At 39.5% G+C, this 26,593-nt stretch overlaps 1 protein-coding gene across 1 annotated transcript in view; it reads left to right on the top strand.

Annotated features, from left to right (window-relative positions):
- The window catches only part of MET (MET proto-oncogene, receptor tyrosine kinase), a 114,938-nt gene extending 92,858 nt beyond the window's left edge, over window positions 1-22,080 (top strand). Inside the window, exons 15-21 of the mRNA XM_021699277.2 lie at window positions 888-1,118; window positions 3,268-3,348; window positions 5,209-5,390; window positions 7,966-8,075; window positions 9,275-9,440; window positions 19,641-19,777; window positions 19,886-22,080. Of these exons, the coding sequence (XP_021554952.1) occupies window positions 888-1,118; window positions 3,268-3,348; window positions 5,209-5,390; window positions 7,966-8,075; window positions 9,275-9,440; window positions 19,641-19,777; window positions 19,886-20,096 (1,118 nt within the window). The 3' untranslated portion in view covers window positions 20,097-22,080. The remainder of the gene's footprint in view (window positions 1-887; window positions 1,119-3,267; window positions 3,349-5,208; window positions 5,391-7,965; window positions 8,076-9,274; window positions 9,441-19,640; window positions 19,778-19,885) is intronic.
- Window positions 22,081-26,593: the final 4,513 nt, after the last annotated feature.

Genomic DNA, 26,593 nt, shown 5'->3' on the forward strand with positions numbered 1-26,593 from the left:
CCTGCCTAGTTCATCTTCATCAGTTGCAGATATGATGCCCTGTCCTTGATATGTTTGGATTCCCAGTGGAAAGGGCAAAGCATCTGGTAGCTTCTCTGCCCTGTTTCTCACTAAGAAATTTATCTTCAGTCCCACAATTTCCTATGAAAAAGCTTCACCTTGCAGTAGAAAACCTTGCCTGAGGCTCTAATAGAGCTTTGGTTGTAAAGATCAACTTAGAAGGAATGCTGATCCCTTTCCAAGTGCCCTCAACTAAGCAGTGGGGATGGCACACTAACCCAATTCTAGCCTTCTCTGAACGGGGGGATCCCATTATATCTGCCATCATCACCACACAGGGGAGAGTTTACCAGTAATGTGAAAAGCCTTCAATTCTGAAATTTTAACCATTATATATTTCTAATTTCACTATACTATACTTTTCCTTGGCCAGGAATCCATATAGATGCTGAGCAATACAAATTAATTCCATTAACAAACACTAGTCTCTCAAAAGCAAACTAATTTTGCTGCTTCCCAATCTTAAGAATATAGTATATTAAAAAATAAACCTCAAGCATGGCTTTTTGCTATATATGAAAAGAGAAATGTCTAAGGAAATGAGAGTAAACAAGGTTTCAAAGTTAATGCTTAGTTTATTTAAAAGAAAATTTATACACATTTTGTTCCAACTCCTGTATATGTAAGCCAGTATCTTTTCCCAAATTATCATTTTTATTAAACCAATTCCTTTGTAAAGGCTCTTTCTAGCCTCATTCAAAAACAAAACTACCATTCCTTGAATTATAAAATCCAGACTTTGTTACTAATTTAATTTGTTGCCCTGTTGTAGTCTCCACTAAGCGAGGTTTCACTTTGTTCTCTAATAATTTTGCTTTACCTTGCAGACCAGTTTCCTAACTCATCTCAGAACGGATCATGCAGACAAGTACAGTGTCCTCTGACGGACCTGTCCCCCATGCTTACTAGTGGGGACTCTGATATATCCAGTCCATTATTGCAAAACACTGTCCACATTGACCTCAGTGCTCTAAATCCAGAGCTGGTCCAGGCAGTCCAGCACGTAGTGATCGGGCCGAGTAGCCTGATTGTGCATTTCAATGAAGTCATAGGAAGAGGTAAGTATTTCCACTCAGCTTTTTGTGAAATACAATTTTCCAGTAAGCATTTTATCTTCTGCCTTTGCAGATTAGGAGCTTAGACAATGGTGAAAGCAACTGACAGAGCAGTGATAACAAGGCACTTGATTTCTGTTCTGCAGAAATAGGGCCCAACAAATCATATCCATGGGGACTTGCCCCTGTGCAGGGAAGCAATTTGATAATCTCCTAAACATAAGAAAAATAAATCACATTCTTTCCTCATCTTTTTCATAAGGCAACTCTAGTTTCTTGGAAGGTGCAGTTTACTTCTTTACGAAAATCATAAGTTCCAATATTTTTACTCATATCTTCCTCTAGTCTTTCTTTACCCTGAGAACAGTGACTAACTCTATGAAGTCCTGGTTTATAGCAGTTTGTACCCTGCTGGACAGCATCAAAAGATGGAATTTATAGCATTCCCCTGATCTGAAGCAACATATATCATCTCTACAATGCACTCCCAATTTCTTTATACAAAGAGGATGAATATTTGTAATAAGCCAGCCAGAGCAGCAATAACAGCTTGCATACACAGTGTTTGAGGAAATATTTAGCAGGAAAAGAAAGCAAGCAGAAGCCAGGAAATGAGCTGCGCTCTTCTCTTTTTTTCTGAAAAGCTTTTGCCATTGATACTGAATGGCCTCTGATCCCTTTTATTCTATATGTGCTGCAAAAGGTAGCAAGCATCTGCCAGCATGATGCAGAAGAAGCTGATGGGACAACGTGCCTTATATGAAAACAAGGCTTTCCCATTTTCCTGTGACAGCACCCACACATTCTTCTATAACAGATTCCAGATCTTAATCCTTAGCACGTTCCCCTTCCCAAATAGTAGCTGCACTGTTAACAAGCCTGTTTTACATCAGAGTAGTACATAGTTCTATTACTAGCCTATAAATCCCAGAAATTGCACCAGTTTTAGAGTATGTGGCCTCACCAATTATGTTCTAATTCTATACATCGTAAAAATTAGAATTTTTAATTTTCATCAGTAAAGGTGCTAAAAATGGCAATTATTCCCCTAGGAAGTAGTAACCATTAATGATTCTGTAAATATTAAGTATTATTTATTTATATGTTTTTCCCAGTAGAAAATGAGCCCTCAAGAGCATAAGTTTTATTTTATTCATCTTTACATTACAAAAGGGTAAGCTAATGCCTGACACTCACATACTAGGAACTCAGGGAATCTTGGCTGGATGGATGAATTAATTAATGAGTGACTTACACAGCTATCAGACGTTTGGCACCTCTGGGGAAAATTACTGCCACTGGATGAAAGGCTCCCATTGGAAAGTGATGTGGCTAAAGCCAGAGAGAACTAGATGGAATGACTCAGAATGAATTTGCTTCATTTGGCCAGTTGGCTTTCAGTTTCTGCCAACCTGGATTACGTATTAACCGGTGACTAATGGGGGAAATCCTTATTCTATAATGCTGATCTTATTTCTAATGGTAACATTTTTATTTCAGTTTAGTTTACTGGAATAGAGGGAGCTTCTTTTATTGCATTTCTTCATGTGATAAAACCTTATTTTCACATTTAAAAGATATTATTTGATCCTTAAAAATAATAAATTTCTTTTTTAAAAAAGATTTATTTAATTTAGAGAAAGAGCATGCGAGTGTACACAGTGGGGAGGGGCAGAGGGAGAGAGAGAATCTTAAACAAATTCTGCAGTCAGCACAGAGTCCAATGCGGTGCTCAATCTCATGACCCTGAGATTACAACCTGAGCTGCAACGAAGAGTCGGATGCTTAACCAACTGAGCCACCCAGGCGCCCCAAAAATAATAAATTTATTTTATGAGGCAGATGTTACTCCTGTGTTCAGTGTCCACTGTGGTTGAATATTTTGCTATATTAGCCTTTAATAACAGTTACATCACCTAAATTTTTTTATCATGTATTAAGTAATCATATTGCTTATATCTTAGGGTGAAATACCTTACATCTACATATTTTACAAACACACACGGTGGTACAATTAATCAGTAGTATAAAAAACAATGCATTTTTTTTGCCAGGTAGGAAAAAGAAGGCAATAAAGATCATGAAGGGCTTTGCAAGTGATAATTGCCTGATTAAAACTAATGTAGCACTAACCAAATTCCCTTTCATGTAGGACATTTTGGGTGTGTGTACCATGGGACTTTGTTGGACAATGATGACAAGAAAATTCACTGTGCTGTGAAATCCTTGAATCGTAAGTGATATTTTATTTAACAATGGAGTACACTTTCATGGTTTACTAATAAATAGTTCATAATAAAATGTTGATTTATACTTTCCCTTCTGGAAAAATCAGCTACTGCTGGAATTAGGGATCTAATCCTGAAAATTTGCTTGGTCTAAATTCTTATTAAAATATTTCCTCAGAAATTATTTCTCAGAGCCTTCATAAATAGGAGTTTGGAGAAATGACGTTCTTGGATGAACTGAGTGTCATTTAACTGTGTTTGGCTTATAATATTTGTTTTGCAAGTGACATTTATGGAAACTATTGGAAGCATGTTGGCACATACAGTAGTAATGACTCATTTTACCCAAAGAAATTACTATATTTTTTTACCACAACTTTCATTAGACTTAAAAACAAAATAAGACAAACAGGAGAAAAATATGCCAGCAGAAACTGAAAAATCATAAGTATGGCAATATCTCATTTATCTGCATTTTGGGGGGGAATAGGGTATTCTACATAAATGAACTTCCTAAACAAGTGATACTTACCCCCTTTCAATGCTAGAATTTTTTTTTTAATTTTAGATGTTATTGAGGAAATCTTTGTTAAATGGAATGTATACTCTGTTTAAGGAGCAGGGAATGCTTTCAGATATTAACTAAGATTATTGACGACCTGGAGCCATAATTAAGGCATAAATCTTGTGCAACCCAATGTACTCGTCATACTAGAGTTTTCCTGGCGCCAGCTTTGCTGACAGGTCTCACACGCCAAGTCAGACCTTTTCTACCCATATTGCTAAATTTCTACCCATATTGCTAAATTTCTGCTTATAATTTGCAGTAGCCTGAAAAGTGTTAACCGACTATCTTACAAATTTTTATCAGAATTAGTAAGCTATTAATGCACAAGTGAAAGGTTTTCTTCCAAGATAAGTTATTGCCAGAGTATTTCAACCTTTTTAACGTAAGTCCCCATGCTGAGCAGTGTTCTATATGGTTGGTTTTGTTGGAAGTCTGACCACAATGTAATTAATGGGACAGTTTATATGAAACCTAAATACAAACAGTGAAGGATTAAGAACGACTGTCAGTAAATCTGCCTCACAAGATGGCACTACTGCTCATTGTACTCAGAACAATCCTAACAGCAAGAAATCCTTATCTGTCCCTGGTGTGCGTTAATCTCCATTCCATCCACATAATCTCTGTTCCATCCACATGAGGACTTCCAGGTCTCAGAATGTATTGCATTGTAAAAAAAAAAATATCGTCACCGACACTGATACTAGTCAGATTAATAAATTAAAGGTCATTAACCTTTGATCAATGCTGACTAGTGTCAGGCCCTCAGGATCTCTATCTGGACATGATTAGAAACTGTTATACCAGAAAAGTCTACTTAGATACCATATGACAACCGTTGGTCTTCAAACCCTCCTCTTCCAGGGATCAGAAAACTCTGGCCCAATGATTGTTCCATTGATAATTATCTGTGGCTGCTTTCGCACTCATTGGCAGAGTTGAGTATTTGCAACAGAGGCCAAGTGGCCCACAGAGCCAAAAAATATTTACTGTCTGGCCCTTTATAGAAGTTTTCCGACCCCTGCCCTAGACAGTCACTGCAGAAATGGACTGGCCTGCTTCCCTCTCCTTTTTCTGTATGAGACAAAGTAACGGCTAGAGTTTGCAGGTGACTTGAAGGCACATTACAGGGTAACATCATTTACTCAAATGTATTATTAAAAAACACTCTGAGGATGGGATATCAGGACAAGATTCACCCATGTGGTTTTACATTCCGTAACTCCCCCAATCTGACCTTGACAAAGTGTTTATTGGTCCATAATGATGTTAATGTCTCCACTGCTGGATTTCTCAGGAATCACTGACATAGGAGAAGTTTCCCAGTTTCTGACCGAGGGAATCATCATGAAAGATTTTAGTCATCCAAACGTTCTCTCGCTCTTGGGAATCTGCCTTCGAAGTGAGGGGTCTCCACTAGTGGTCCTACCATACATGAAACATGGAGACCTTCGAAATTTCATTAGAAATGAGACTCATGTAAGTATATTACCAAGCTTACTAACTGGTAAACTAGCTGCCAGCCAGCCAGCCTTCCAAAAGTCCTGTTTTGAACCTTTTTAAAAGCATTTAGTTAAAGAAGCACATGTAAAATGTTTGCACCGTTCAGATATATAGAGCTTGATTCAATTCACTTGTACCTCAAGATCCCCTATCCTGGTGGGAAGATAGTGGTACTAGAAAGGTTTCCCAGGGGCATTGATGCTTACCTGTCCTGCAAGCTGCCTTGATCTACCATCCCTCTGATATGTATATTTAATCATCTTTGAGTCCCTACCATGTGCCAGAAACAGCAAAGCACAGAGGCCAGAATGAGGAGCAGCCCACATGGAGTTTTAACTCTAGAAGGCAAACACTGAAGAATTAATTACAAATGAGTCCCTTAGTATTCTTCAAACTTACCACCACTCTCCTAACTCAGGACCTGTGCATTTGCTGTTCCATCTGCCTGGAACACTTTCCCCAACATAGCCACATATGCCACTTCTCATTAGCTTCAGCTTTTTGCCCTAATGTCATCTGTTTTATTTCTTAAATTCCTCATATGAGTAAAATCATATGGTATTTATCTTTCTCTGACTGACTTATTTCACTTAGCATTATATACTCTAGCTCCATCCACGTAATGCAAATGGCAAGATTTCATTCTTTTTGATGGCTGAGTAATATTCCATTGTGTGTGTGTGTGTGTGTGTGTGTGTGTGTGTGTGTGTGTGTGTATACCACTTCTTTATCCATTCATTAGTCAGTGGATGTTTGGGTTCTTTCCATAATTTGGCTATTGTTGAGAATGCTGCTATAAACATCGGGGTGCATGTACCCCTTCAAATCTGTACTTTTGTATCTTTTGGATAAATACCTAGTATTGCAATTGCTAGGTCATAGGGTAGTTCTATTTTTAACTTTTTGAGGAACCTCCATACTGTTTTCCAGAGTGGCTGCACCAGTTTGCATCCTCACCAACATCTGTTTCCACTATTGTTAAATTTAGCTGTTCCAACAGGTGTTAAGTGGGATCTCATTGTAGTTTTGATTTGTATTTCCCTGATGATGAGTGATTTTGAGCATCTTTTCATATGTCTGTTAGCCATTTGTATGTCTTCTCTGGAGAAAATGTCTATTCATGTCTTCTGCCCATTTCTTAACTGGATTATTTCTTTTTGGGGTATTGAGTTTGGTAAGTTCTTTATAGATTTTGGATACTAGCCCTTTATCCAATTTGTCATTTGCAAATATCTTCTCCCACTCCATTGGTTGCCTTTTAGTTTTGTTGATTGTTTCCTTTGCTCTGCAGAAGCTTTTTATCTTGATGAAGTCCCAGTAGTTCATTTTTGCTTTTGTCTCCCTTGCCTCCGGAGATGTATCAGTAAGAAGTTGCTACAGCCAAAGTCAAAGAGGTTGCTGCCTATATTCCCCTCTAGGATTGTGATAGTTTCCTGTCTCACATTTAGGTCCACTTTGAATTTATTTTTGTGTATGGTATAAGAAAGTGGTCCAGTTTCATTCTTCTGCATGTGGCTGTCCAGTTTTCCCAACACCATTTGTTGAAGAGACTTTCTTTCTTCCATTGGGTATTCTTTCCTGCTTTGTTGAAGATTGGTTGACCATATAGCTGTGGGTCCATTTCTGAGTTTTCTATTCTGTTCCATTGATTTATGTGTCTGTTTTTGTGCTAGTACCATACTGTCTTGATGACTACAGTTTTGTAATATAGCTTGAAGTCCAGAATCATGATGCCTCCAGCTTTGCTTTTCTTTTTCAAAATTGCTGTGGCTATTAGGGGTCTTTTGTGGTTCCATACAAATTTTAGGTTATTTCTAATGCTCTGACTTCTGGTTCCTTGATGACCTTGGAGGGCCTCACCTTCCCAGAGCTAGCAAATTCCCAGAGATAGTAAACAACTTAACTTCCTTCTTTCATAAGCAAACCAACCAATCCAGAGCCCATGCCCCAATCACCTCCTTTAAAGAACTCTCACACTCTGAGACACTATCCACCTACTGTAATCACTTCAGGGCCAGGTACCAGACAACAGCAGATAGTCCCTACACCCCAGAACCTGCTGAAATTATTCAAACTAGCCAATCCTAAATCTGCCTCCCTTTCCTCAGAAACCACAAAACAAGCTCTTTCCTATGTTTTCCCCTTGCTCCCTCTGCCTCCTAGACCAACCCTGGTGCTTCCCTGTGTGCCTTGTTTGGCATGGCGTGCCCCCTCCCCTTGGGAATTGTGAGTAACTAGCTCTCTTTTCAATGGCAGTGGTCTTCCATCTGTTGGCCCCACCATACCAGAATAATTTTAAAACACTTGAATTTCCCCATCTGGAAAATGGAATCCACCCTGAAGAAGTGTATAAGGATTAGCCAAAATTCACAAAAGCATCTAGCCTGGTGCTTTGCAAATAATAAATACCTAATAAATGATTGCTGTCATCAACAAGGCACAAGTTACTGTTTGAAACAAGATAATTCTTATAAACATTTCAGAATTCTGAGATCATAGCTAGATCATTAGATGCTTAGCTTAATGCGTTTTCAATTCTCTTTGATTGCAGAACCCAACTGTAAAAGATCTTATTGGCTTTGGTCTTCAAGTAGCCAAAGGCATGAAATATCTTGCAAGCAAAAAGTTTGTCCACAGAGACTTGGCTGCAAGAAACTGTATGTAAGTATAAGAATCTCTGTGCCCACAGTCGAAATTAAGTGACAAAGAGGAATCTGTTTCCCACTGTTGAAGACTAGTGAGGATGTGTTCTCTTCTTATGCAAAAGTCCTTTATTTCTGTCACAGTTTTAAATCGATATGTAAGCACTGGGGAGGTAGGCGGGGCTTTCAGGCTTTATCAAATGGAGAATTTAAAAGGAATTCTCCAGAGGGGGTCTTAAACAGCTGTTGTGTGCTTTTGCTTTTCTTTTCCCTTCCCACCAGTAGCCCCCAATGTTGTGGTTTCACACTGCATTAGTGTTTGGGAGGGAGAATTTGATCTTCAGCATTTTACAGTTGAAAGGAGAGGGCTGGTAACACAAATACCAGCATATTGCAACTTCCTAAGACTGGATTTGAAGTCAGCCTGCAGAAGCCCTACCAAAAATGGTATTGGGGAATGAATATACAAAGAGCTTTATTTGTGTCTGGCTGCCTGAGCTGTATAATTCAACAGTCAACAGTTTGTAATGGATTCACTGCTTTCCTCACATGGCACTGATGCATGACTTATGGTATGTGTGACTGAGAGAGCTGTGCTATTAATTTCCTACCTTGGTTTGGGTCAATGTAACAACATAAAAGCCAGCTTAAACAAAGGATGCATGGCCTCAGATAGCGGAAATTGGTTTTTGTTGAGCCTTGCTGTTTTTGTTAGAGGCTTTACTAGGTATCCTATTTCTCTGTTACCTCAGTGATGGGATATATGAGTTTTATGTAATAACTTGGCCCATCTGAGAAAGAAAAGGTAGAATAACAGTCCTCTGTCATATCTCCCCCACAAAGCTGAGCATTACTAGTAAAATAACAAATGGAGATCTGTGAATGCTTGGGGTAGTCAGTTGGCATACTTGATTTAGCAACAAAGGAAAGCTAGGAAGGGGACCAACCTTATTACCATTAAAGCAAAAGGGGTTTTCTTATGCCACATCATTCATTGATCTCTTTCCTTGGCCTGTTGAATTTGTAATATAAATGGCGAGCATTTTTATTCAAGAATTCCATTGTAATTTAGTGTTAATCAGTAGAGGCCAGATGAAGCCCACTCTGCAGAAGTTATGGATTTCAGATATGAAGTCCTTGTTCTGACCTGTAGATATTTAGCATCACTGTAAATTACTCTGTTTCAGCCACCAGTAATAATTTTTGTCCTTTCCATAGGCTGGATGAAAAATTCACTGTCAAGGTTGCTGATTTTGGTCTTGCCAGAGACATGTATGATAAAGAATACTATAGTGTACACAACAAAACAGGTGCCAAGCTGCCCGTGAAGTGGATGGCTTTAGAAAGTCTGCAAACTCAGAAGTTTACCACCAAGTCAGATGTGGTAATGTACTGATCATCCCTGACCTTCTCCTCTTTTACTTTCATACCCAACATTCTTAGTAGTTTTATGGCTATTTTATTTTTTCAAAAAAGGAAACCTTCAACACCACTAATTTCAGTTACTTCGTAAGTATAAATGAACTTGATTGTCTAACCCATAGTTTGTTTTCATAAATTCATTCGTTTATCAAAAACATTTGTCTAGCAGGGCACCATGCTAGGTCCTTAGGAAATCCCAGAGCTGAACCAGGCCTGAACTCTGTCCTCCAGGAACTTTGGCTCAGCAGAGAAGAGAAGGCATATCCATCAATAACTGTCACACAAAGTAGACTGGGATTAGTCCAGCCACTCATCGCAAAAGGGCAGCTGAATTCCCCCTCAAGAAATCTGAAAGCTATACCTGAGAAGGCCTAGCAGTGAGGGCATTATCCCTGCACCCAGCTAGAAACGTGCCCTTCTTGGTGCCTGGCTGGCTCAGTCAGTAGAGCATGTGACTCTTAATCTCAGGATCGGGTGGTGAGTTCAAGCCTCATGTTGGGCGTGCAGCCTACTTAAAAAAAAAAAAAAAAAATAGAAATGTGCCCTTCTTTATCTACAAAGATCAGCCTCTCATCGAACAAGCTTCAAAAGACGTGCACTGCGTCCTGAGGGTGGGAGAGACACTCACCTGGGCAGCCAGATTCCTCACTTCCCTTCCACCTGGGAGAGGAGGTGGTGCTTGGTGTAGGCCTTAAAGGATAGAAGGGGCAGTGAAATAAATACCAGTCCAGGTGAGGCCAAGGGGCAGGAAAGTATATGCATCTTTAAAGTTCTAAGGAAACAGGAAGCAGTGGATGATGTGGCAAAAATAGAGGCACAGAGGGAAGTTCTGAGGATAAACTGGGAAAAATATATTCATCCTAGATCATAGAGGTTCTTGGAAAGCAAACTAGGGAGTCTGGAATTTCTTCTCTGGCCATGTGGAAACAGTAAAGTGTAATCAGATAACACTACAGTCTTTCTTTATTCTGTAAGAGAGAATATTCTTTATTCTGTTGTGAGAGGAGTAGATGCAGGAAGATGAAGTTTGAGGTAGAACTTGAAATAATACAGAAACTGTAGAACAGAAAAGAGATGGAAGGAAAGGCATCTCAGAGATAATAACAATATTTAGCAAGAAATTGATAAAAGTCAAAGATGAGCAAAATTATATGCTAGTGCAGTAACACATACGTGAAGCAAAGGAGTTGGTTGATGAGGAAAAATACCAGTTGATGCTTGAACATACGGAGTTTGACTTGGGAGTAAGTCATCCAGGCAGAAAGGTCCACTGGGCATTTGGAAATGTGGATCTGCAGCTTGTACAACCTCGTTAGTTATCTTATTCAACTCGGGCTGCCATAACAAAATACCACAGACTGGGTGGCTTAAACAATAGACTTTTATTTCTCACAGTTCTAGAGGCTGCAAGTGTGAGATCAGGGTGCCAGCATGGTTGGGTTCTGGCGAGAGCTCTCTTCCTGGCGTGCACTGTGTCCTCATGCAGGAGAAAGAACAAGAGTAAGCTCCCAGGGGCACCTGGGTGGCTCAGTCGTTAAGCGTCTGCCTTCGGCTCAGGTCATGATCCCAGGGTCCTGGGATCAAGCCCCGCATCGGGCTCCCTGCTTGGCGGGAAGCCTGCTTCTCTCTCTCCCACTCCCCCTGCTTGTGTTCCCTCTCTCACTGTGTCTCTCTGTCAAATAAATAAATAAAATCTTTAAAAAAAAAAAAAAAGTAAGCTCCCAGGTGTCTCCTCTCATGAGGGTACCAATGCCATCAGGGGGGGCTCCACCTTTATCTAAATTAATTACCTCCCAGAGGCCTCACCTCCTAAAACCATCACACTGGGAATTAGAGTTTCAACATATGAATAGGGGTAGAGGGTCTGCAGTTCAGTCCGTAGCAGAGGTCAAGGGTAGAAACAGATTTTTTTAGAGTCCATAAACGATTACTCAGGAGAACCTACACATAGGAAATGAGGGAGAAAAGCAGAGAGGTAGGAGACCTTGGAGAAGAGGCTGTCATGAGAGTGAGAGGAAGAGAAAGTTTCAGGAAGAAATGGGGTATGGTCATCAGGGTCCACTGCTACTCAGTACACAAAAACAGTCTTGAAAGCTGAGTGATTTGAATGATTTGGGGGTCTAGAGTGGGCTGAGGAGCCTGGGTGTTGAATGGGATAGAGAGTACTCCTACTCTATTTGCACGTAGTAAGTCAAGAGGACTGTGATGTGTAGAGGTAGAGAAACATGAATTTTCAGTCCTTGAAGGTAACAACTGAAAAGGGAAAAAATGTAAACTGGCGACATCAGCAAACAAGGTAGGCAAAAAATAGTACTAATGGAGGGCATAGACTTCAAAAGAGAAAGCGTTGGCAGCTATTGAGAGATGACAGGGGACAGGGATCTGAGTATGGCATTGGGAAGCAAGCAGTCATCTGCCCTCCTCCCTGTGAGTCAGCAGGTTTCAAAGACACTGTGGTCTTCGAGTGAAAGCAGAGTTTCAGTTCCTGAGGAACGGGGGGAGACATTAAAGACTAAGTTGAGAGTGACTGGGAGTTTGTTTTTAATAAATGTGTTACAGGACATGGTGGAGGGATGGGACTTTGGGGTGGATAAGATTAATAAGAGGATGTAATAGTACATGATGGAGTGTAATGCCTGTGATTTTGATCCTGAAAGAGATGAAAGAAATGAGTGCTGAAGAGGTAGGCTGGGAAGATGTTAGTGATGGTGGCAGGTGAAGGCATAAGGTAGGGAGAATTAACCTGTCCTCAAAGAGCATACATTCCATCCAGACTCTTAGTCTGCCATTAAGAACCAGACCAACTCTTACAACTCAGTAAGACAAAATAACTCAATTTTTTTTTAAATAGACAAAAGATTTGAATAGAACTTTTACCAAAGAGATATATGAATAGCTAGCAGTAAGTACATGGAAACATTTGCCCACACAAAGACTTGTTCATGAATGTTCACAGCAGTATTATTCATAATAGGAAAAAAACCAGGAGCAATCCTAATGTCCATCAACTGGTGAATGGATAAGCAAAACATGTCATTTCTATACTATGGAATAATACCATTCAGCACTATAAGGGAACTACTTGCTAATGCCTGCTACAACATGGATAATCCTCAAAAATATTAGGTCCAGCAAAAGAAGACAGACTCAGAAAGACTGTATATCGAATGATTCAATTTATATGAGATTTCTAGAAAGAAGGCAACACAACAGAGACAAAAAAATAGATCAGTGGTTGCCTAGGACTGAGGGCAGGAGCAAAGATTAAAACAGGCATGGGGAACTTTCTGGGATATTAGAATTGATCTAAAAACTGAATTGTGGGGCTGCCTTGGTGGCTCAGTCAGTTAAGCAGCCAACTCTTGATTTTAGCTCAGGTCATGATCTCAGGGTCATGAGATCCAGCCAGGCTTCAGGCTCCATGCTCAGCGGGGAGCCTGCTTGAGATTCTCTCCTTCTCCTTCTGCCCCTCCCCCTGCTGTGTGTGTGCGTGTGCACACTCTCTCTTGCGCTCGCTCTCTCTCTCTCTAAAATAAATAAATCTTTTAGGGCGCCTGGGTGGCTCAGTTGGTTAAACAGCTGCCTTCAGCTCAGGTCATGATCCCAGTGTCCTGGAATCGAGCCCCACATTGGGCTCCCTGCTCAGCGAGAAGCCTGCTTCTCCCTCTCCCACTCCCCCTGCTTATGTTCCCTCTCTCGCTGTGTCTCTCTCTGTCAAATAAATAAAATCTTAAAAAAAAAAAAATCTTTAAAAAAAAATAGGGGCGCCTGGGTGGCTCAGTCATTGGGCGTCTGCCTTCGGCTCAGATTATGGTCCCAGGGTCCTGGGATTGAGCCCTGCATCGGGCTCCCTGGTCTCCAGGAAACCTGCTTCTCCCTCTCCCACTCCCCCTGCTTATGTTCCTGCTCTCGCTATCTCTCTCTCTGTCAAATAAGTAAAATCTTTAAAATAAATAAATAAATACTGAGTTGTGACAATCGCTGCACAAATAAATACACTAAACATCGTTGACTCACACTAAAAAATAGCAAGTTTTATGATACATTAATTATATCTCAGCAAAGCTTTTAAAACAAAACAAAAAAAAGAACCTGATGAAATCTTGAATGTTCAAGACGAGTTGGGATTCTGAGCTTTTAGACAAGCCCACACACATGTTACTACCTCCACACACGGACACATAGCACAGAGGCCAACACTTCTCAGACAGCAACCATCACTCCAATACTTGACTGGAGATTTACATAAGCTTCCGTAGACACGAAGCGCTATGTCTCTCTCCCTTTCATTGAAAGATGCTGTATTGTACTACATAAAGGGTGAACATGTGTAATCCATAGGCAGTGCTGCTTTGGCAAATGGTTATTGACTGCATGGGTAAATTTGCATTAACTTTAATTTCCAAGACAGCACAATCTTTTGAATGTTGACATGGAACATTTCCAAAAGCATGTGATAAGCTTGTATGTAGAGACCTACCTACAAGCAAACACTTGCCTGCTTATAGAAAGGTCCACTTTCTCACAAATGCCCAGATGGAGTTCAGCTAAAATCCGAAATTCTCTTGAAGCCCATTCAAACAAGTTAGAAGTGTCACTCTGTTTGCAGTTTCTCATACCCAGTCTTATACAGTGTGTAGCACTTAGTACACGTGCTTCGATCAACGTCAGTATTGACTTCTGAGTTGTTCAACCAGCAGGCTCTTTCACCCTGCAGCAGCACTTACCATTGTCCACCACCCCTTCCTTCTCAAAATATCCCCCTCCTTTGGTTTCTGAGACACTGTACCATCTGGTTTTCCTCTTGCTTCTGGGTTATGTTTTCTTCAGTTTTGATGGCTTCTCTTCCTTCTCGCACATCCTACATGCAACTGTCACTCAGGATTTTTTTGGGTGGGGGGTGGAGGGAGGTCTTTATGTATCAACCTCCCTCAACAATTTCAACCATTCCCTTCCTGGATTGTTTTCATCAGCATCACAAAGTTACCATGTTCAAAGTCCAGTTCTTTCCCGCCAACTGTCAATTCCTCACTTCTTTATTTCTGTTAACGGCATCACCATTATGCAATATACCAACTCTACCCTTTTTAACGTACACTTCATCAAGTTTTGAAGAATGCATACAGTTGTATAACCACCACAACTAGGATATAGAACAGTTCCATAAGCCAGGAAAATTTCCTTGTGTCCTTTGTAGTCAACCCCTAGCCTATCCTAGGACCTAGAAAGCACTGGTCTCTTTCGTGTCTCTACAGTTTTACCTTTTCTAGGTGTCATATAAAGGGAGTCCTACAGTAAATAGCCTTTGAGTCTGTCTCCTTTCACTTAGCATAATGCATTTGAGAGTTATCCATGTTGTGTTAGTAGTATCAATGTATCTAGATATTCTCCCTTTTTTTTTTTAAATTGTGGCAAAAAACACATAAGAGAAAATTGACCATCTCAACTATTTTGAAGTGTATGGTGCCATAATGTTAACAAATAAGATACAGGTTGTTGTGCAACTAATCTGTACAACTTCTTCATCTTGCAAAACTGAAACTCTATACCCATTGAATAACTCCCCATTTCCCTCTCCCGACAACCTATCTGTTTCTAAGAGCTCGACTACCTTAGATACCTCATATAAGTGGAGTCATGTAGTATTTGTCTTTTTGTGACTGGCTTATTTCACTTAGCATAATGTCCTCAAGATCCATTGATGTTGTAGCATATGACAGGATTTTTTTAAGGTTAAATAATATTTCATTATATGTATATGCCACATTTTCTTTATTCATCTGTTGATGGGCATTAGAGTCGCCTCCATATCTTGGCCATGGTGAATAATGTAGCTATGAACATGCATGTGAAAATATCTCAAGACGCTGATTTCATTTCCTTTGAATATATACCCAGAAGTAGGATTGCTGGATCATATGGTGGTGGGTTTTTTGGTAGTTTCTATTTTTAATTTTTATACTGTTTTTCATAGCAGAGTAATTCATTCCTTTTTACTTCTGAGTGGTATTCCATTGTACAGATGTTCCACATTTTGTTTATCCCTTCCCCAATTTGAAGGATATTTGGGTTCTTTCCAGTTTTAAGCAATGTTTATACATAGTTACAATTGCTAAACATTTGCTGAAAGGTTTTGTGTGTAAAGGTTTATTTCTGTCGGGTAAATATCCAGAAGTAGGATTACTGGGTTGTAAGGTAAGTGTATATATTTAACTTTATGAGAAACTGTCAACTGTTTTCCACAGTACCTGTATCATTTTATATTCCTAACAGTAATATGTAAGAGTTGTAGTTGTCCAGCATCCTCATCTGCACTTGGCATTGTCGGTTTGGGAGTTTTAGCCATTCTAGTAGGCTGTAGTGGTGTCTCATTTTCTTTTCAATTCATATTTCCCAAATGACTAATAACGTTAAGCATCTTTTCACGTGCGTATTTGCCATTCTTCTGTCTCCTTTAGTGAAGTGTGTGCTCAAGTCCTTTTGCCATTTTTTTTTAAGTTTTAGATTTTTTTTTTTAACTGGTTAGTTTATTTTTTTATTATTGAGTTAAGAGTTCCTTATGTATTTTGGATTATAGGCATATGTTATCAGATACATGTTTTTGCAAATATATTTTTCTAGTCTGTGGCTTGCCTTTTCATTTTTTTACTGGTATCTTTTAAAGAGCAGAAGTTTTCAATTTTATTGAAAATTTTATCAATTTACCAGCTGATAAAATTTTATGAATTTATCCATTTTTTAATCAGTTGTGGGTTTTTTGCAAATTGTATCTCAATTTACCTACTTTTTTTTTTTAGATTTTATTTATTTATTTGACAGAGAGCACAGATAGGCAGAGTGGCAGGCAGAGGACGAAGGAGAAGCAGGCTCCCCGCTGAGCAGGGAGCCCGACGCAGGGCTGGATCCCAGGACCCCGGGATCATGACCCGAGCCAAAAGCAGACGCTTAACCGACTGAGCCACTCAGGCACCCCTCAATATACCTACTCTTGAATGCTCAAAGCTGGCTGTTTCCATTCCTTGCTCGCCTTAGCTGTGTCACTTTCTATCACTTTTTATGGCTTTTAATGGTCTCTCATGTCTAATAACTGCCTTGATCTTCACCTTTGATAAAGTTAGGCAGAGATTCCTCAGATGAGCTCACTGCTGGTGCTCAGGTATTCAGAAGGGCTGGACCATGCACACACTAAATGTGAATGGCACAGCTCTCCTATCTAGAAACTAAAACTGACTTCTTTCCATCATTCCTGATGCACAGGCATTGTGCACCTACCTCTCCCTCCTCTTCTCACTTTCCCTTTCTTTCTTTCTCCCCCCTTCTCTTCCCTTCCTCCCTCCCTTCCTCTTTTCCTCTTTCTCCTCCTCTTCCTTCTTTCTCTCCCTCCTACTCCCTACCCTGGCCCCCAGCCTCTCTCTTCTAGGTCGGCCTCATTCTCCTCCTTCACTGCCCCTCTCTGCACCATCTTGTCAGTCCCAGTCTGTTCTGGGGAGTTTGGAATGTAGGCAGTACTGTGCTTTCCCTGGAAGCTGCCTCCCTCTCACCACTCCTGTCCCCTGAGTCCTCCAACCCTCCTCTGATTCCCAGCCATTGCCCAAGTCCTATAATTCCTCAGAAATTTACCCAACTCTGCCCCCATTTTTGTGAATTTGCTCCAGACCAACCTATAGCCCAGACTGTGGGTTAGGAGACCTAATCACAGACAAGTAATCAGCCTCTCAAAACTTTGTTTTCCTCATCCTTAAAGCGTCTACAAAATCAATTACATTACAGGGTTGTTATAAGAATTAAATAAAATAACCTTTTTTTAAAGGACTGTTCCTGGCTTATTGTATGATATATACTCTTTGGGATATATACCCTAGTTTGACAGTTCAGTTTCGTTGGACTCCATGTTGCCAAGATGTAGCACCCCTCACCTATTCTTGTTCAGAAACCACCCCCCCCAGCTGGTCTTTTTTTTTTTTAAGGTTTTATTTATTTGACAGAGAGAAAGACAGCCAGAGAGGGAACACAAGCAGGGGGAGTGGGAGAGGGAGAGGGAGAAGCAGGCTTCCCGCAGAGCAGGGAGCCCGATGTGGGGCTCGATCCCAGGACTCTGGGATCATGACCTGAGCCGAAGGCAGACACTTAACGACTGAGCCACCCAGGTGGCCCCCAGCTGGTCTTCTTATGTGAATGGGCTTCTTCTATTTGTCTAAAGAGTAGTGTTTACAGGTGCATCTCCTAGAGCTCAACTGCAGGTCTCATCCATTTCAGCTTAACTCACTTTCAACACTCAAAAACCCCCACAGCATGGTCCCGTTTCAACTTTATCTATCCCTTGTCCACTTCATCTACTCCACACATCAAGCAGAGTGACCTATTGTACTTATATGGTTCAAAAAAACACACAAGGACTCTCACCGCTGGGCCCATTCCCTCCATCCAGAATACTCTTCCTGCCCTCACATTCTGTGTACCTGGAAAACAAATGCTCCCCATTCTTCCAAATCTGCTTTACTGTCACTTTCTTCCTGAAGCCTTTCTCAGGACCCCACTATTATCTCTTTGACTTTTCACAGCATTTGTACCTCTTTTCCATTATTGCTCTGTATTAGTTATTCTGTCTTACTGTTCTGTGTGACAGTTGGTTGTATAATACTCTTAACCTTGTTAAATCAACCTCAGGCCCATCCAGTAACTTGGACAGTAGCCTACTTGTGCAGCAAGTGTCAGTAGATACTTGTTAAATTGATTTAAACTTTAATGCAAATTCTGGAACTTAAAGGCTAACACAATGAAGTTGTCAGAAGTGACTCAAGATTTTCAGTCTTTGGAAACTTCGATTTTGAGAGGCTGCAAGGGACAGCACAGTTATCTAGTTCCCACCTAGGAAAGAGTGTTTTCTCTATTTAGATCAAGGCAGTCAGTGGCCTAGGTAAAGGGTTCTTGCACTTGGGCAAACGAAAGCACCATTAATGGAGATTTGTATCAGCAACACAGTATCTACCTAGTTTCTTCTGGACTGTGGCAGTGTACTGATAGACATGCTTTATTCTCCTGGCCGAATGCTACAAGATGCACTTGCTTCTCAATGTTCTATTTTCCTGCTCTGCCTATCTGGTCTGTGTTCTCCTTTCCCTCCAAACCTCCTTTTTTCTAGGGCCTCATTTCAACCCCCATATGCTTCTTAGTCTGTGAGTGGCCGAGATGTGTTGCTAAGGAAGAGCTGATTTCCAGGGTCTTCGGCCAGCGGTGACCCACAAAAGCCGAATTACTCTCTTTGTGTCATCTCACCTTGGCACACATCCAGGGGGAGATAATATGTATGACCTAGTGTGTTCCGAGTAGCTTTAAATCAAGAAATTGCATATTTAGTGCAGTTTAGTAGTCCAAGAAAGACCCAAGAGTCAAGAACTCTTAAATGTTTATCCCCGTGTGAATTCAGATTTATTGGGGGAATTTCTAGCAGGTCACTTAACCTCTCTGTGTCCCTACAATATTCCTACAAAGTACTGATACAGCTGTTTTATATCAATCTTGTACTTTAACATTTTTAAATTACATTTATTTTATTGAAATTAGTTTTCCATAGAGAATCTTCTTGCCTAGCAATTTTATCACTTCTGATTTTTAATATGGATTTCTACTTACACTAACTTAGAGTTTGCCTTTTAACATTAACAGTTAGATGTGGTTACATTTCTTTTTTGTTTCTTTGTTTTTTTTGTTTATGGTTACATTTCTTAAAGGGTATTTACATTCATTCGGAAATCTAACAAATTTAAATCTTGGAAAGCTTCCTTTATCTTCTTCTTTTATGAATAATATAAAATTGTAGTGAAACTGGTAGAAAAGAGAAGGATAGAAACATGTTAATGCTTTGACCCTGTAAGAACCTGGAAACCATACTGTACTAACTGTAGATGACATCTTAATCATCATGTGGACTTCAGATATTCTTTTTTAAAACTTTACATTTATTTATAATCTAAACTTTATCCAATTCTGGTGTAATCATAAAATGTATAGCTTACTAATTGCCTTTAAGGAAATTTTTGCCCCAATGAGCATTAGTATTGAATATGCTAAGCCAAATTTAGTTATCAAGACCTACTGATCACCTTTCACGTTCATACGGTCACAGTCCTCACCTGGATTCTCCCTTCCATTGTTTGACTAGTGGTCCTTTGGCGTGCTTCTCTGGGAACTGATGACAAGAGGAGCACCACCTTACCCTGACGTCAACACCTTTGATATAACAGTTTACTTGTTGCAAGGCAGAAGGCTCCTACAACCCGAATACTGCCCAGATCCCTTGTAAGTAGGAATTTCAACAGAATCTTCTGTCATTCCTATATTCTTTACTTTTACCAAAATGCTTGCCTTCACAATGTCTCTCATAGCATTTCTCCCTTTTTGAAATAGATATGAAGTGATGCTCAAATGCTGGCACCCTAAAGCTGAACTGCGCCCATCTTTTTCTGAACTGGTCTCCAGGATATCAGCAATATTCTCTACTTTCATTGGGGAGCACTACGTCCATGTGAACGCTACTTATGTGAATGTCAAATGTGTTGCTCCATACCCTTCTCTGTTGTCATCACAAGATAACATTGATGGCGAGGGGGACACATGACAGATGGATAACTCACCAGCCCCCTTCTGAGAAACATCATAGACCTTTCCAAACAATAGTCTACATTTCGTTCAATTTTTTTTTCACTGCCTGGCCATTGAAAGGGCACCAGATATTTTTTGCTTTTGCCAAGATCGCACTATTATAGGACTTTATATTGCTATTTAAAATGACTGGATTCTGAGGAATTTATCAGCCGACAGAGCATCAGAGCCAGAAGCTTTGTCCCATAGGCCAGTGCCCAACAGCAACCCCACAGCTGTGATGATGCTCCTGTGCATTCAGGCCAAAACCTGAATTCTAGGTTGAAATTTAAAAATCAGGATCCTACATGATTTCATATGAGGAACGGAGGCAATGAATTTTGAGGACTTCTTGATCACAGAAAATTCAGAAGAAATGGTAAAGTCCCAGACAGACGTGGCCCCAGTACCAAGCCATTCACTTAGACTTAAAGTGGTTCAAAGAACTTCCATGTGTTGTATGGTCACTAACATTTTTTATTACTGATGTTGTCATTTGCCCATTAGGCAAACATTCCCTTTTAAATTTTTGTATCACATTCCTTTTCATGGAGAAATATCCATAGACAATGCAGTGAACGTTTCAAAATGGCAGGACAGGAAATGTGTTTATAAATTAATAGGTATATTTACATATTGTACATAGGTGACATTAAGAAGGTTCTCATAAAGTAGCTTAGTCACAATGAAATAATTAGTTGTCATTTAGAAATCAACGGAGAATGATACTATTCTAATGATTGTGGACATTTAGATGGTTTGTCTGTTGTTTTTTTTTTTTATGACGACTCTGATTCAAACAAGTGATTTGTGATAAGTGTTTTTAAAGGTAACTTAGCATGTTGTTAAAGCAGAATACATCTGACTAAAAGGTTCATTGGTTCCTATCATGGCTCATGTAGGGCAAAGAAAGGATCGATGGACTGGAAACGTTAGCCTCTTTCTCAGGTGGCAGCTTCCCACCCCACAAATAATTGGAGGTAATAAAACTTTCTGGGAGTCCAGTTTTTCATTAGAACATGCTTTGTGGGAAGCAAAACATATTTTACGCGGAAATAAAAGCAACTGAGAGTTCTGGCCATTTCACCTGGATGAACAGTTGTTCTGGGCAGGACTTTTGTAATGTTTTGTTCTGTAGGATCTCGTGCTTACTACTGTATAGTGCATGTGGCACAGGATACTCTGTTTTTGTCAATGTAAACATTTGAAGTATTATATTTTTATAAAAATGTTTATTTTTAATGATCTAAGAAAACTTTTGTTAGGCCACAAAATTACTGCACTGTGAACATTTCAGAAAAGGTATGTCAGGCTTGGATTAATAAAAGCATAGTTCTCAATGGCTGTAAATAGTGATAAGGAAATGTACTGATTGCCAGTAAACCCCACCCTCATTACATCACCAGGACTTGAAGCCAAGGGTTAACACAGCAAGCTATAAAGAGGGTGTGTTACACTGGAGCCCAATGGTAGAGCTGGGCTGATGTTGCAAGAGAGTGATTACAACCTACACTCTTTGACAGTAGTGGAATTTGCCAGAAGAAAACAAGGACTTTTAGGGTAGAAACATATTCCAATTTAAATGTTGTTTCAGAAGACTAAAGAGTGATACTAATGCACAAATATTGCAAATGGTGGGTAACCAAAAAAACTCTGCAGAAACAAATATCTCTACTAATATCCAGAGATGAATGCATCAGGAACAGAAAGAGCTTGTGGAAACAACCCATCAACAAGACTACACACCTGTATATACACTTGAGAAAGCTGCAATGTGAAAATCATGTTTGCTATTTATAAACATGTCCTTAGGTTAATGTGTCTGGACAGATTGTGAGAGTAAGTGGTTCTTCTAAGAATTAGATACTTGTCACTGCCTATACCTGCAGTTGAGCTGAATGGTACTTTGTATGTTAATAGTTGTTGTTTTGATAAATCATACAATTAAAATAATGTATCATCTTGTTACTGAGAGTTGGTTATTGCTAGTCATGCTTGATTACCTATTCCATTTACATAATGACTGAGGAAGTCTAAGATTGATTCCATCTGACCATCCATATATGAGAACCTTAGTTAATTCCTGGGCAGCTAAAGGAATTTGCATCCTTGAATCTCAGGAATTCTCTGTCTTTCTAAGAGTGGTTTGCCTCGAGTTGCCACATTACCCACATTTCTCTATCTTTCAACTGCTAGAGCACCTGTCTCCTCCTTTTAGCATGATGCTCTTCTCCAGCAAGCTGCAGCTTGGACCAAAAGCTATAACAATAAAGCTGAAAACCCATACTTGGCAGAGAGATATCTAGTTGGGTGTTGGAGGAGAGAGGCCTTCTTAGCCCCTTAAAACTACTCTATCTAGGAGCGCCTGGGTAGCTCAGTCGTTAAACGCCTGCCTTCGGCTCGGGTCGTGATCCCAGGGTCCTGGGATTGAGCCCCACATCGGGCTCCCTGCTCCGGGAAGCCTGCTTCGCCCTCTCACACTGCCCCTGCTTGTGTTCCCTCTCTTGTGTCTCTCTCTGTCAAATAAATAAATAAAATCTTAAAAAAAAAAAAAAACTACTCTATCTACAAAGGTTACCAACATTCAGGAGCCCCCAGCTACTAGAGAACATACCTTCAGGTTATCTCTGTGAATATTCTTGGAATGGTAAGGGAATTCAGAGGTGATATTTCAGTCATCTAAAAATCATGCATCACTTTGGAGCAATCCGATTTCAAAAAAGACCCAAAAATGAAACTGGTGCCTACAAAATACAATGGGGGCTGATCCTTTATGAGAGAGAATTCATTCCTTGTACACAGCCAAACTCCCAGCTAAGACATGCACCTCTCTAAGAACTTCAATCAGACTCCATGTGCCTGAAGGGCAAGAACCTGTCATCTTTATATCCCTAGTATCTGGCACTTAGTAGATTCTGAAATAACCGCTGAACTGAAACCAAGTTTTCCTATCCTTAATCACTTTAAACCACCACAGATGCAGTTATTACCTATGTAGTTTGCATGATATTTGGTGAACAATGACATGGGGAGGGGAGGACCTTTCTAGAGAGAGAGCAATAAAAGGATCTTCCTTTACAAAATTTTGCTTGATGCTCTGAAATTTTTTTTTAAGTAGGCTCCGTGTCCAGTGTAGAGCCCAACGCAGGGCTTGAATTCACAACCCTGAGATCAAGACCTGAGCTGAAATCAAGAGTCAGACACCCAACTGACTGAGCCACTCTGATGGTCTGTATTTTTAATTACAGGATTTTTCACTTCACAATGTAGGCATCAATTATATTTTTGCTCTTTCTGACCTACATAGCAGATTGCATCCTTAAAGAAATATGGGGAAGGAATATACAATCTATAAAAGAACATCAAATGTTTGCAGACATCTTACATTGTTAACCTACCCAATTTGGTTCAAGAAACAAGTTAGCATTATATAAAAGAAATTGATTAGTATTTCATTTAATTCAATTAATGTTTATTTAGCAGCTATAAATGTCAAGTACATGTACTAGGTAATGGAGATTTAAGAATACAGTCTCTCCCACCCCAAGGAATTTAATGGAAGAGACAAAATTACACAACTAGTGCATATTTTAACTATGCATTTCTTAGATCTATAAACTGTCTTGAAGAAGCATCACAATTTGTAAGTGGAAGTTTGTATCTTTGGACCTCCTTCACCCGTTTGTCCCAATCCTATCTCCCACCTCTGGCTACCATGAATCTGTTCTCCAAATCTTTGAGCTTGGTTTTTTTGTTCTTTTGTTTTTGTGAGGTTTTTTTTATTTTTAGAGATTCCACATATAAGTGAGATCATATGGTATTTGTCCTCTGTCTGACTTGCTTCAGTTAGCATAATCAAGGTCCATCCATGTTGTGGCAAATAGCAAGATTTGCTTTTTTGTGGCTGAATAATAGTCCATCATATATCTATACCACATTTTCTTTACCCATTCATCCATCAATGAGCACTTAAGTGGCTTCCATATCTTGGCTTTTGTGTGTAATACTGCAATGAACATGCATATATCTTTTTTGAGTTACTGGGGTTTTTTTTCCCTTTTGGATAAATACCCAGAAGTGGAGTTACTGAATCAAATGGTAGTTCTATTTTTAATTTTTTGAAGAACCTCCATACTGTTTTCCAATTTACATTCCCACCAACAATGCACAAGCGTTCCCTTTTCTCCATATCCTTATCAACACTTGTTATTTTTTCTCTTTTTGATAATAGCCGTTCTAACAAGTGTAAGGTGATTATCTCATTATGGTTTTGGTTGGTGTTTCCCCGATTATTAGCGATGTTGAGCATTTTTCGTGTGTCTTGTTGGCCATCTATGTGTCTTTGGAAAAATGTCTATTCAGATTCTCTGCCCATTTTTTAATCTTTTTTTTTTTGCTGTTGAATGGTTGAATTCTTTATATATTTTGGATATTAGCCCCTTATCAGATACATGATTTGCAAATATTCTCTCCCTTTCCGTAGCTTGCCTTTTTGTTTTGTTGATGCTTCCTTTGCTGTGCAGAAGCTTTTTATTTATTTATTTATTTATTTATTTATTTATTTATTTATTTATGAAAGAGAGAAAGAGTGTGTGTACATGTGCCTGCACAAGCTGGGGAGGGGTGGAGGGAGAGAGAGAGAGAATACCAAGCAGGCTCCATGCTCAGCACAGAGCCCAACATGGGGTTCAATCTCAAGACCCTGAGATCATGACCTGAGCCGAAATCAAGAACCAGACGCTCAACTAACTGAGCCACTCAGGCACCCCTGTTCAGAAGCTTTTTAGTTTGATGTAGCCCCACTTACTTATTTTTGCTTTTGTTGCCATTGCTTTTGGCATCAAACTCAAAAAATCATTGCCAAGACCTATATCAAAGAGTTTTTGTTTTTGTTTTGTTTTTGTTTTTGTTTTTAAAGATTTTTATTTATTTATTTGACAGAGAGAGAGATAGCGAGAGCAGGAACACAAGCAGGGGGAGTGGGAGAGGGAGAAGCAGGCTTCCCGTGGAGCAGGGAGCCCGATGTGGGACTCGATCCCAGGACCCTGGGATCATGACCTGAGCCGAAGGCAGACGCTTAATGACTGAGCCACCCAGGCGCCCTATATCAAAGAGTTTACTGCCTATGTTTTCTTTTAGGAGTTTTATGGCTTCAGATCTTATGTTCAAGTCGTTAATTCATTTTGAGTTAATTTTTGTGTATGGTGTAAGATGGTAGTCAGTTTCCTTCTCTTACATGTGGCTGTTCAGTTTTCTCAACACAATTTATTGAAAAAATTGTCCTTTCCCCATTGTATATTCTTGGCTCCTCTGTTGTAAATTAATTGACCATGTATGCATGGGTTTATTCCTGAGCCCTCTATTCTGTTCCATTGACTGATATGTGTTTTTATCCAATACCATACTGTTTTGATTACTATAGCTTTGTCATATAGTATGAAATCATAGTTTAAACATTCCAAAGTGAAGCGTCCTAGGCAAATAAAATCAAACTCTGACTTACCTTGGGCAAAATACTGAACCTCTCTCAAATAGGCCAATCCTACTTACTTCACGAAGTTGTTTGAAGACTAAAAAAAAAAAGTATGGAAAGGTACCTAGTACACCATAGTTGCTCATTAATAGTGATATTATTATCTTCAATCTTGGACAATAAGAGCCCCGGTAACCTGTGGTTGATTGGAAAGGGAAATTAAGCCTGAAGGGAGACCTTATAGATGTTTAAATTCAAATCCTTTCCCCATCCACCTCATATCTGCTTTATACAGTAGATGCAGAGCTGTGATTTCACCTTGTCCTTGAGTATTAATGGGGCAGTGTTGGGGGGGGGCGCTGAGAAGGGTGACAAGACAGTGACAAAATGGCGGCACCTTTCCTCTTAGTGCCAGACACCTGAAGAATACCTCTACCGCTTCTTCTTTCCTTAAACTCCCTACTATTTCTTTAATCACATCTCTAATGACTAATTTCCTTCTTTGAACCTAGAATATACAACAGATTTGAAAAGAAAAAACCCAATCTGTCTAAATTACGGGAAAGTTTCACAAAAGCACAATGACAGGAGTCACAATTCTCAGTATTCATGTCTAGAGATTATTACTGTTCTTTGTTTTGCTCAAATGGATGGTTAATTATTATCCAGATTCAGGAAAAAGTGGGCTAAGTACAGTATTGTTTTAGTTATATGATGTGGGTTTGGAAGATAAGGAATACTTCATTAATATTTGGATGACTAGACATACACAGGTAACTACACAATTTAGACAATTTCAGGAGATAAGTACACAGACATTATGCCCCAAAGTAAGAAATGCTTATTGCTTTTAATTCCATAAAATGTTTTTCCTTTTAGTACTTGACATTTTTCTTCAAGACTATCTCAATTCCCTATCTATCAAAAATTGGAAATAAGTTCAGTCATAAACCAGTGAAATATATCAGTTGGTGAATTGAAAGTAATAAAACAGAGGCTTG

Source organism: Neomonachus schauinslandi, chromosome 12 (genome assembly GCF_002201575.2).
Source record: "Neomonachus schauinslandi chromosome 12, ASM220157v2, whole genome shotgun sequence".
In the NCBI taxonomy this organism is placed as follows: Eukaryota; Metazoa; Chordata; class Mammalia; order Carnivora; family Phocidae; genus Neomonachus; species Neomonachus schauinslandi.